Source organism: Chrysochloris asiatica, unplaced genomic scaffold, assembly GCF_000296735.1.
Source record: "Chrysochloris asiatica unplaced genomic scaffold, ChrAsi1.0 scaffold00125, whole genome shotgun sequence".
NCBI lineage: Eukaryota > Metazoa > Chordata > Mammalia > Afrosoricida > Chrysochloridae > Chrysochloris > Chrysochloris asiatica.
The window spans coordinates 8577102-8589437 of NW_006408643.1; the positions used below are offsets into that span (position 1 = coordinate 8577102).

At 56.0% G+C, this 12336-nt stretch overlaps 1 protein-coding gene across 1 annotated transcript; it reads left to right on the forward strand.

Moving 5' to 3' along the window:
- Positions 1–9218: 9218 nt before the first annotated feature.
- ABHD17A (abhydrolase domain containing 17A) lies at positions 9219–12122 on the forward strand. The gene is made up of 4 exons (XM_006868984.1): positions 9219–9544; positions 10153–10347; positions 11549–11728; positions 11897–12122. Exons 1-4 carry the CDS (start codon positions 9222–9224, stop codon positions 12120–12122), a joined length of 924 nt encoding a protein of 307 aa, XP_006869046.1. The 5' UTR covers positions 9219–9221.
- The last annotated feature ends 214 nt before the right edge of the window (positions 12123–12336 follow it).

The window sequence follows — 12336 nt, forward strand, 5'->3', positions numbered from 1 at the left end:
TTAAGACTCCAAATCTTTAGTCTTTGAGCTTTTGCCTTTAATGAGAGGCCTCAGGCTATAAACTGTGAAGGTCCCTTGTAGCGAGGGTCCAAAGTGGTGGGCAGAATTTTAGCTCTATCTGTGCCTTTTCTCAGTCAGATGATGTTTACGGTTTATGTGTGAATTTGCCATCTGTGGGTCTACATGCCAAGGGCCAGTGTGCTCTCCAAAACTAGCATGTTATGTCTTTTCTCGAGGGTTAGGAAGTAGACAAATGATGTGTCTTTTCTTCGCGTTGGTTCCAACTCATAGCAACCTTATGCACTGCACGACTAAACATTGCTCGGTCCTCTGCCATCCTCACAATCTTTGTTAAACTTGAGCCCATTGCTGCTGTCACTATGCAGTCCATCTTGTTTGGGGTCTTCCTCTTTTTTGCTGATCCTCCACTTTACTTAGCATGATGTTTTTCTCCAGGGACTTGTCCCTCCTGATAATATGTCCAAAGTATGAGACATGAAGTCTCATTATCCTGGCTTCTAAGAAGCATTCTGGCTGTACTTCTTCCAACACACATTTGTTTGTTCTTCTGGAAGCCCATGGTACTTTTAATATTCTTCTCCAACACCATAACTCAAATGCATCAATTCCTCTATGGTGCAACTTTCACCTTCCCTGTCCAACTTTTACGTTCATACGAAGCTATTGAAAAATACCATGGCTTGGGCTAGGCGCACCTTAGTCCTCAAAGTGACACCTTTGCTCTTGAAGTTAGAGATTAGGGAGGCTGTGTAGAGACTTACATGCTTTCTCGTGTCAAAACATGATGGATAAATGTGAATTTAAGGATTGTTTACAATCTTTTCTTCATATGTTTCTATGTCTAACTTCAGAAATTTAAAACAGAACTTTCTTACAACATATAGGTTTCTAATGACTTATAGTGAATGCTGGAGAGCCTCACAGAGACATATGTCTGTTCCTAAATTCATATTATGAGTGCTAATAATAGGTATTTTGAAAGCATGATTGTGAGCTATATCTTATGGGATTTGAGAGCATTACAGAAACATACAGAACAGTATGCTTCTATTTGTGTAAATGAAAAAGAAATATGAGTATAAATAAGAGAGAGACAGAACTTGTTGGTCTAGACATGAAGGCTGAGGAACTGGAGTTAGAGACTCAACCCCAGGAGAAAATCCCACATTAAACATGTTTTCTCTTATGTGTGTTTTATTGCCACCACTCATCTGTCAGTTTGTCATAATGTGTTGGTCTATGTGTTGCTGTGAAGCTGGAAGCTATGCCACTAATATTTTAAATACCAGCAGAATCACCCATGGTGGACAGGTTTCAGATGAGCTTCCAGACTAAGACACACTAGGCAGAAGGAGAGCGGAACCACTTCTGATTATTTAACCACCGAAAACCTTATGAATAGCAGGGAAATTTGTCAAACACAGCGCCAGAAGACAAGTCCCTCAGGTTGGAAAGCACTTAAAATACAACTGGGGAAGCGTTGCCTCCTTAAGTTGACTTTCAAGATGTGGATGGAGCAAAGCTTTCAGGACCTTTATTTGCTGATGGGCACAATTCAGAACGAGAAGAAACGGCTACAAACATTCATATTTGGTGAAGTGGTGTCTCAGCGAAAAAGAGGAAGACCCCCAAGAAGAGGGACCAACACAGCGGAAACAGCAATGGGCTCAAAGTTGAAAAGATGATGCTCGAAGCAGTGTTTGTCTTGTGCATGGGGTCGCTAGGAGTCAGAACCGACTCAAAGGTTCTCGGTAAAACAGCAATGCTTTACCGAGACCTGATGAGCTAAGGGCTCAGCTGCCAATCAAAAATCAGGGGTTGGAACTCACCGGCAGCCCTGCGGAAGAAAGATGTGGCAGATGTGTCTGTAAGGCTACAAGCTTGGAAACACTATGAGGCAGTTCTACTCTGTCCTATGGAGTCGCTATGAGCCCCGAATTGCCATTTTTACAAATTTTAAATAGAGCATGAAATAATCCTGGAGTCCTGGTGTGGCGCTGTATGCGAATGCACTGGATCTCAAGGTCGGTTTGAACAGCAAGGTCGGCAGTTCAAATCTCACCAGCCACTCCTCGGGGATCTCATACTGGGTCGCTATGAGTCGGAATCGACTCGACGGCACTTAACAACAACAATAAAATAATCTTGCTTTGATGACTTGAGTTTTCCCTTATTCTGGGGAGGACAAGCCTCACTGCGGATGCTTGTATCTGGAACCCAGAACTCAAGTACCGCCCCCATGTTGGCTCCGCCCTCGACACAGCACTCCTGCCCCCAGCAACCCGACCACGCCCCCCGGACACACACTGCGCCACCGCTGGCCCACGCGCGCGTTTTGCGTCACTTCCGGGGCGGTGGCGGGAGCGACGCTCACTTCCGCCCGCGGGGTAGCGGCGGTGCTAGAGGCCGGGCCGGGGCTCGAAGGGACAGACGGACGCACGGGCGGGCGGCCGGGCGCCATGGAGCGCGGCCCCGGGGCCGGGGGGCGCGGGCCAGGGCGGTGAGTGCCGGGCAGGGGCAAGCCGGGCGGCGCGGAGCTGGCTCGGAGCCGCCGCGGCCGTTTGGGGAGCCGGGCCGGGCCGCGAGGCCCGAGCTGCCCGTGGACACCCCTGGGATCCCGCTCTCCAGGGGGCGGCGGGTGTCTTGCTCGGAGAACCAGAGGACCGAGGGCAGAGATCCGCGCTGACTCTGGCTAGCCATGTCCCTTCCTCATCCAGTCGGCCACCCGACGTGCTGAGAGCGCCCGCCTTCCTGGGGTCGGGGCCTCTTCCTCCTGGGCCCGTGTCCACCCCCAGCCCCACCCGAACACAGGCTTCCACCCCCTGCTGCCCGCAGCCAGCCAGTGGCCGAGCATGCTTCTTAAACAAGTCCCCAGGTGCCCGGCGCCTTTCTGCCCGACTCCAACACCTGGGCCGGCTCCCCGTCTCCCTACAGTGGGTTTCCCAGATGTCACAGCCGGATCTCCGGTCTCCCCACTTTCCCAAGGATGTAGTCTAGACGCCGCTGCAGGGCTGCCTGGGCGCGCCCATCCGCGGTCCTGTCTTCCTCCGGGACCCTGTGTCCACCCCGCCTTCCTCCCAGGTTGGGCCCCAGCCAGAACGGGCACCTACGGTTCCTGGAATGCTCAGGGCCTCTGGGGACACGCACATGCTCTTCCTTCCTGTATCCTGTCACCTGGTCCGCTTCCTCTGCTGCAAATGAGTCCATATTCCAGGTGGCTATCTCCACCAGACTGGTGGGGTGAGCTGCCACTCCAGCCGAGTGTATCTGGGTTGTTGGCTACTTGTTGATCATCCACCTGCTGGTGTCCAGAGTATGCTTGTGGGTGTAGTGATTGGGTCCCATACGTACCCCATAGATCGCAGGGGTGAGGTCATGGCTGAGCGTGGCTTCAAAAGAGACTGTACCCTTGGATCGGCTGCCCTCAATCCAGCCCCTCTTGTGTCAGCCAGAGCTTCCAGAGAGATAGCCAGTAGGAAACATATCTTTTTCTATGTTTTTATCTGCCTTTTGTTTGTTTTTAGTACCGTGGAGTTGGTTCCGACTCATAGTGACCCTGCACAGGGTTTCTGAGGCTGTAAATCTTTACGGGAGCAGACAGCCTCATCTTTCTCTCGTGGAACAGCTGGTACTTTTGAACTGCCGACCTTGAGGTTAGCAGCCCGATTTGTAACCACTATGCTACCAGAGCTCCTTTTTATCTGCCTAGGTATATGCAAAAGAGACCTGGTGGCGTAGTGGGTTATGCGCTGGGCTGCTAGCTGCAAGGTGGGTGGTTCAAATTCACAGGATGTGACTCTGTCTCTTCCTGTAAAGATTTGTAGCCTCTACAATCCTGTGGGACAGTCAGCTCTGCCATCTAGGGTCTCTGGGGGTCGGCCTCTACTCAATGGCAGGGGCTGTCCATATAGAAAAGGCCCTGGGTGGTGCAGACAGTTAACACCCCAGCTCTGGTGTGGGGCTGCAATGTAGGCATTGTACTACAAACCACAAGTCCTCACAAACCCTCTACGGGGTCACTGTGAGTCGGAATCAACTCGATGGTACGTAACAACAACACTCGCCTTCTGGGGAATACTGGTGTGGCACTGTGGTTTACACCAATTCGAACTGCAAGGTAAGCAGCTCATGCCCACCAGCTGCTCCTTGGAAACCCTGTACAGGGTTGCCGTGGGTTGGTATCCACTCAAAGGTACAAAACAACAGCTAACCCAAAGGATTCCTAGTGTGACTCTGGGATATGTACTGGATTCAGACCTACCAGCTGCTCCTCAGAAACCCTGTCTAGGGTTGCTATGACTCAGAATTGACTCGACAGCACTTAACTTCCAGGTGGGTGCTTTGAAGTCATTCAGCAACACCCTGGAGAAGACCTCATGGTCTGCCTCTGTACTGGTTAGAGCCAAGAAACCCCGTGGAGCTGCAGCTATACTCCAATTCCTGGGGTTCCTTCATGTGGTGGGAATCAACTTGGAAGACAGTGGGGACACAGAGAGATAGGGAGACTGATGGACTTAGGAATTGGCTCATGGATCGTGGGGATGAGCAAGTCCGCATCTGTAGGGGTAGCCAGGAAGAGGCTGGGAACGCCAGCAATATTTCTGTGCTACAGTCTTGAAGTAGGATTTCTTCTTTGGGAAATGTCTGTTTTTGCTCTTACGACCTTCAGTTGATGGGGATGTGGCCTACCCTACGTGGATGATCAGGGTGATCCCCTAAAGTTTGCTGATTGCAGATGTCACCCACATGGACAGAGTCCCCATGGCAGTGCCGAGAGGATCACTTGCTGGAGTCACAGGACTGTCACCCCGGCCCACTCTGCAGGCCCCTCGTTCCCTACTGTCCACGTTGCCACTGACTGTGTCGTTGATGCAGCTCCTTCTGGGTGCCATCCAGATGATTTGAACTCACAGCGACCCCGGGTGACAGTCGAGTTGGCCCTTCTGCTGTGGAGCCACTGAGTGGGTTCCAGTACCAACCTTGTGGTTGGCAGCAGAGTGCTTAATGATTGTGCCACCAGGGCTCCTCTTACAAATATTTACTGAACAAAAACAACCAGGTGCCAGCCCTGCCCTAGCGAGTGCCTCGTAGGGGCTGGGAAGTGGGAATGTTACAGTTGATGGATAAATAGGTGAAGACGAAAACCTGGAGCGTTGAGAGCAAGTGACGGGGTCCAGATGGGGTTTGAGGGTCCTGGCCCAGTTCAGGGTTAAGGAAGGCTTCTTGAGGAAGCTTCCTGAAGGGCATAGAGGAGGGGCGAGGACCAGCTGGCAGAAAGGGATAGTGTCGTCTGTGGGGCAGCTGTGAGTGGAGACATGAGGGGAACTGCAGGTGGTAGTGAGGGATCGGCCTTCATCCTGAGACTAGGGCTGGTCCCGAAGCTACCCTAGAAGGGCAGGTGTGCTCAGACTGGTGTGGTGGGAAGGCTCTGCTGGGAATAGAGGGGCGGGTCAGACTCTGAGCTGCAGGTGAGGCCTCAGTGATGACAGGGTGCAAGGGGTCCAGGAGGTGGCAGGATGTAATGGGTATCCGAGGCATCTGGGGTGCTCCTTCATTCTTGGGGTTGCCAGGGGCTTCCTCCCTGTTCCCCTGGACTCTCCGACAGACTTTACAACCAAATTCTGATGGTGCCACCCCAAACTCCAGACCAGCCCAGGTAGCCACACACTGTGACGCCCCTTTGAATCTTACTGAAGGCAGCAGCCTAAGCTGTTCCCCAGCACTGCTGACCGAGGGCCAGATCCTTCCCTGGGGCAGGACCGTCCTCTGCACTGTGAGGTGTTGAGCAGCACCCTTCACTTCCACCCACTCCCAGTGTGACACCCACCACAATGTCCCCAGACATGGCCCAGGGTCTCCTGAGGGTAGACAAGCCTCCACTTGAGAACTGTTGCCCCACACTATAAGGAACCCTGGTGTTGCAATAGTTAAAGCGCTTGACTGCTAAACGCCAGGTCAGCAGTTCAAACACAGTCGTTCTGCAGGAGACATGAGGCCATCTGCCCCTGTAAAGATTTACAGTCTTGGGAACCTTGTGGGGCACTGTGACTGCCCTGTAGGTCCTCGTGGTGTGGCGGTGTGGGTCCATGCACTGGACTGTAAAGTTGGTTTGAACTGCAAGCGGTTCAAGCTCACCAGCCGCTCTTTGTAAACCCTATCCAGGGTCCCTATAGGTCAGAACTGACTCAGGCACTTACCAACAATGGGATCTCTGAACTGGAATAGAATGTCAACAAGTTGATTGGGAGGTGGTCACAGCAGTACTGACCTAATGCCCAGCCGAAGCAAACCTTGCCCAGTCCGGTGCCAGCCTCACAGTCTTCACGCTGGAGCCCATTGCTGTAGGCTAAGCACTGGACTGCTAACCTCAAGGTTGTCAAGTGTCGAGTTGATTCCGACCCACAGTGACCCTCCTCAGGGTTTTTGAGGTGCGGCTGGTGGGTTTGAACCACCGACCGTTTGGACCAGTGTTTTTCCTACAGCGCCACATCAGGACTGTCTATAGGTGGTTCAGTCCCACTAGCTGCCCCTCGGAAGTCCTGCAGGACAACAACTGTGGCAACTAGCAATCAGTTTTATTTATTTATTTATTTATTTGCTGTGTTTTAGATTCCCCCAGAAAAATCATTGCACGTGACATTGACATTCTGTTTGGGGGCTTGGGGACTCCGCGCTGCCTCCCTGCATGCCTGAGTCTGGTGACTGCTGCCATGTGGCATCAGGTGACAGGTCCCGGGAGAGCAGTGTGTGTCTTCTGCGCCTCCTAGGAGGCAGCTCCTGTGGGCATGTCCCGTGGGGCTCTGCCCACCCCCACAGCCTGACCAAACCCCTACTTCCATCATCCTGGTGGGACAGAGGACAACTTTCGAGGGTGTGAATCTTCACAGACGCAGACAGCCTTATCAGCTGCTGGGTCTGAACCGCCAGCCTCCAGCTCAGCAGCCCAGAACAGAGGTTGTCTGGGACCCGAAATCCAAAGGTGATACGTGTGTTCTGCTTACCCGGGACCCCTTGTCCCGCTTTGTAAGAGTAAATGCAGAAATGGATAGACTTTGCTCAGCCCTTAGTTTTCCTGTCTGTCGGCGGCCCTGCGCACTCTCATGGTTACTGTAGCCCTTAGTTGTTGATGGGTGCCATCAAGTCCATTCTGACTCAGCACCCCATGTGACAGCAGAGCTGCCCTGTGGCGTTTCCAGGCTGGAGCACTTGGCCAGGTCTTCCAGGGAGCCGTTGGGTGGATTTGAAAAGACCAACTTTTCCATTAGCGGCCGAGCGCTTAACAAGTGTGCCACTAGGGCTCCTTTCAAAGACCCTCTGCTCTTGAACCCAGCGTAGGGTTTCTGAGACTCAGTCTCCTGTTCCTCCCGAATGTGACGGCGCCTCATGATGTTCTCTGATCCAGACCCCCCCCCCCCCCCAAGTCCTCATCGTTTACCCTCCTGAGCAGCCTTGTGAGGTGAGTGGAGTGCTGGATTACAGATGTGGAATGGGGCCTCAGGGCTTAGCGCTCCTGCCCACAGCTTAGACCTACTGAAGGCGCTAGACGGGACATGACCAGAGAGTTTGCCTGTTGGTTCTGGAGGCCAGAATGCAAACCTCAACCCTGCTGCCCTCCAGTGGAGTCTGCCTCCAGGCCCAAGACCCTAGAGCACAGAGCAGACCCCTTAGACTTTCGAGACCCCATCCCTGAACCCACGGAGGGCTCCACTGGCCTTTCCCGCCTCCCCAGCCCCACCCCACCCTTGGTATTGGATCACTGCAGTCTTTACATGACCTACTTGTAAGGAGACTTGTCATAGGGCTGGGGACCTACCCTAACCCCGTAAAGAAGTCCATCCTGCTGGTACCCTAGTTCGGTGCTCAGCTACTAACCGAAAGGTCAGTAGCAGTTAGAACCCACCCGGCAACCTGGGGGCAAAAAGACCTGGCTGTCGAGGGACCCCTGAGGCTGTTCTGCTCTGTCCCCTAGGATGGCAGGAGTAGAGAAATCAACTGGGTTTTGTGGCACCCACCACAACTAACCCAGCCTGGCTTCGTCCTAACTAATGAAATCTGCAGAGTCTGTTTCCAGCCTAGCTCTCCTGAGGTTGCCGGTGGACATGGACTTGGGGGTGGGAGCCAGGTCTCTTCATCCCCCACCCCACCTGCAGACCTTGGCACTGCTGAGGTGAAGCCATTGTTCAGCCCAGAGGGGCCTCAGGGCCCCAGGCTGTATCCTGCCTTTGTTTTCTGAGCCTTTGTCTGTTGTATTGCCTCAGCCCAGAGCCCTGTCCCCAGCCTGCTGACCCGCAGCTCTTTGGTCAGCAGTCTGTCCTTTCTGGGACTGCCTTTGTGTCATCTTAAGTTGTGCGGGGCTAGGTGGGAGGTGCAGGGGTCGTGGCTGAGGAACATGGCTTCCTAGTCTAGGTTTGGGGCTACTGAGACCAGTGACCACTGTATGTCCGGGTAGGACTGTGCTCCAGAGTATTTGGTGCTGAGAGCCTGAAGTAGCTCATTGGGTCTTCTGACAGGCCTCTGGCTGAACTTGACCCTTCAGTCTTTTGGTTAGCAGTCGAGTGTGCTCACTGGAATCTGGGATTCGGGGTGTGGGCAGGGCTGTGTGCCCTCTAGTGGGGGGCCTATCCCAGCCTCCGTCAGCATCTGGGGCTAGCCCACATTCCTTACCTTCCAGCTCCGTTGCTCTGATCTCTGTCCTCCCTCTTTTTGGAGTCTCCGGGGTTCTGTCTCATCTCAGAAGGACACATCCTGGTCCAGTGTGGCTTCCTCTTAACTTGATCACATCTGTCCAGACTCTGGGTCCAAATGAGGCCACCTTCTGGGTTGCAGGTGGATGTGCATTTGGGGGAACATTGAACCGGCTCAGGCTCCGGAAGGGTGTTGGCCAGCTTGGTCACAGCCCTTTGTGTCTGGGCAGGAGAAGGTGTGGGTACGGCTGGGCTCTGGGGTCCCTGCCTGTCTGGAGGTGCCGTGTCCCCAAACCTGCATCTCTCTCCTACAGGGTTTCTCTCTGTGTGGTACCGCAGACGGCGACTGCAAGGCTCCTGAGGGCTCAGCTTGGACCACGATGGGGCTGGGCTATGGCCTCCTAACGGGGCTCTTGTCTGGGGCGGAGGCTGGGGTACGCTCTCCCCACCGCCCACAGCTCGGAGCACCCCACGCCCTCCCTGCCGCTCGAGGTCGGCGGGGGCCCTGCGCCCGCCATGAACGGCCTGTCAGTGAGCGAACTGTGCTGCCTCTTCTGCTGCCCGCCCTGCCCTGGCCGCATCGCCGCCAAGCTCGCCTTCCTCCCACCGGAGCCCACCTACTCGCTGGTGCCCGAGCCCGAACCGGGGGCTGCTGCTGCCCCCTCTGGCCCCCTTCGGGCTGCTGCTGGCCCCCCTGGCCGCTGGAAGCTGCACTTGACGGAGCGGGCTGATTTCCAGTATAGCCAGCGAGAACTCGACACCATCGAGGTCTTCCTGACCAAGAGCAGCCGGGGCAGCCGAGTCACCTGCATGTACGTGCGCTGCGTGCCCGGTGCCAGGTGAGCCGGGGACCCTGAGGGGGTTGCTCTGTGCTGAGAATGTGACTCGTACTCAGAGGGAAGACTGAGGCTCAGCCGGCTGTGCCCCCTCTAGTGAGGGCCTGTAACTGGTCCTGAGCCCTTGGACCACTCCTCCCAGAGCCTCAGGCCAGGCAGATACTGGCACCACAGAGCCACTCAGAGTCAGAAGGGCAAGCTGTCCCTGGTGCTCAGCTGGATGGGGCCACCGAGGTGGAGGGGAGGATCCTGCGAGTCTTTAGGTGTTCAGCCCAAATGCCTGCCCTCAGCATCGGCCAGGACCACCCCAGAATGCAGAGGGCCCACAGATACCCCATCTTGAGCTCTGAGGCCACTCCTGAAGGAACGAATGGTGCTAGAGATGAAGAAGCTTTGAGCTCTGAGGGTCTGCCCCAGAGTCTGAGAGCACGACCGATGGTCCAGTGACCCCCATCCTCAGCCAGCAGCCCCCTGCCCAGGACCACACGGCAAGAGGGGACGGGGCCCCTTTATGACCCAGGCAGTGTGCTCTTCCCAAAGGCAAGCTTCGGAGGTAGGGAGAGGGGCCAGTGTGGGCCTCTGGGCTGGACTCTGGTGCTCTGCACCCCCAGGTACACGGTTCTCTTCTCTCACGGCAACGCGGTGGACCTGGGCCAGATGAGCAGCTTCTATGTCGGCCTGGGCACGCGCATCAACTGCAACATCTTCTCCTACGACTACTCGGGCTACGGTGCCAGCTCGGGCAAACCCTCTGAGAAGAACCTCTACGCTGACATTGACGCCGCCTGGCAGGCCCTACGTACCAGGTGGGGTCACCTAGAGTGTGTCCTCAGGGACACCCAAGCATGGGGGCATCTGGGGGAGCAGGAAAACACCCATCGGAGAGGTCGGACCGCCCTCCACTCACTTGGTGACAGATGTGGTCAGTGGATGTAGAGCCCAGGTCCCCTGAGGCCCGTCCTGCCCTGGGAACTCCCAGCCTTGGGGGGAAATAGCAGGCATGCCTGGCTCTGTGGGGTACAGTGGACTCCTGGGGACCCCTGGCAGCAGAATATCAGTACCACCACTCCAGGAGTGGCCCCCTGCTGATTCTCAGGTGCCACCACCTTAGCCTGTCCCAGCCCCAGTGTACATTCAGTCATGAGGTCCCTTCTGCCTGTACCTCTGTCCTGCTGATCACTGAGTCCTCCACCGACTGGTACAGGTTCCTCATGACTCACTTTGGCTTGTTCTGCAGTCCCTGTGGTCTCATCTGGTCCCACTCTGGCCCCAGAGAGGTGATGCCAATTATGGTGGTGGTGGTGGTACCAGGTGCAGGCCCTTGGAGCAGCATCCTCTGATACCCTCGGCTCTGGGGATGCAGGCTGACCTCTTTCCATCCAGAAATGCAACTATGGGGGTCTGGAAGGCAGGGGCTGGGCAGGACCAGGGTACTGGCCACCCCATCCACATGGGTCCTCTTTGTCCATGTGGAGATGTCCAGCTAACACTTGGGATCTCTCCCTGCCTGGTCCAGCCCAGCCGTCTTGGCCATGTTAGCTGGCAGGAATGCTGGGAGTTGGAAGGGGCTGGCCCCGGGCTAGAGGAGAGGACCCTGCCCATCCTGCAGGAAGGCCCCAAGTAGCTGGTGACCAGGAGTTTAGAGCTGGGGTTAGTTCCTGGCAGGTCCTGGGCACAGAGCAAACGGGCCGTTGTGCATTGAGGGCCAGGGCGTGGGGAGAGGAGTTGGGGGCCCAGGCGGAGACCACTGGAGGTGGCACAGAAGCCCTAGGTGATTAGGGCTATTCCCGTCTAGAGTAGGGAGGAGGCCTCTGGTTCCCAATGTCTGCCTTGGTCTGGCTGTGCGTGAAGGGTGAGGACTCCGAGGACTGGGCTACCCTCCCATGCCCTCATCCCCTAGGGTCAGGGAAGGACAAGAGAGGTCCCAGGGGCCTTGGGGAGCATGAGCTGGGAACACGAGTCCTCTGGGAGTGGGGGATGTGCTGACGCCGCCCCACCCCGCTCCAGGTACGGCATCAGCCCGGACAGCATTATCCTGTACGGCCAGAGCATCGGCACGGTACCCACCGTGGACCTGGCCTCACGCTACGAGTGTGCCGCCGTTGTGCTTCACTCCCCGCTCACTTCGGGCATGCGCGTTGCCTTCCCAGACACCAAGAAGACCTACTGCTTTGACGCCTTCCCCAAGTGAGAGGGGCGGGACCGCCTGACAGGAAGACCCAGGGGTGGGACTGGCGGGTGGGCAGAAGGTGGGGACGGCAGGGACGAGGATTGGGGCTTAGGGAGAGGAAAGGGGGCCTTAGAGCAGGAGGGCTGGGGGTGATGCACTGAGGCCTGCCCTGCCTCCGCCCCCAGCATCGAGAAGGTGTCCAAGATCACGTCGCCAGTGCTCATCATCCACGGCACAGAAGACGAGGTGATCGACTTCTCGCACGGGCTGGCTCTCTACGAGCGCTGCCCCAAGGCCGTGGAGCCTCTGTGGGTCGAGGGCGCCGGGCACAACGACATCGAGCTCTATAGCCAATACTTGGAGCGCCTGCGCCGCTTCATCTCCCAGGAGCTGCCCAGTCAGCGCGCCTAGCCACTGAGTCAGCCTGGACCTCAGCAATAAGGACTTCTCCCGGTCATCCAGCCCGCCCGCCTGCCCTTCCGCCAGGGGCTGCATGAGAACCCCGGGCCAGGCCAATCCGCCTCGCCCCAGGGGCCATGGACGATGTGCAGGCGTCGGAGCTACGCTCTCCTTTGGAAGCAAAAAGGAAAAAAAACCTGAAAAATTAAAGATTTAAAATTTTCAG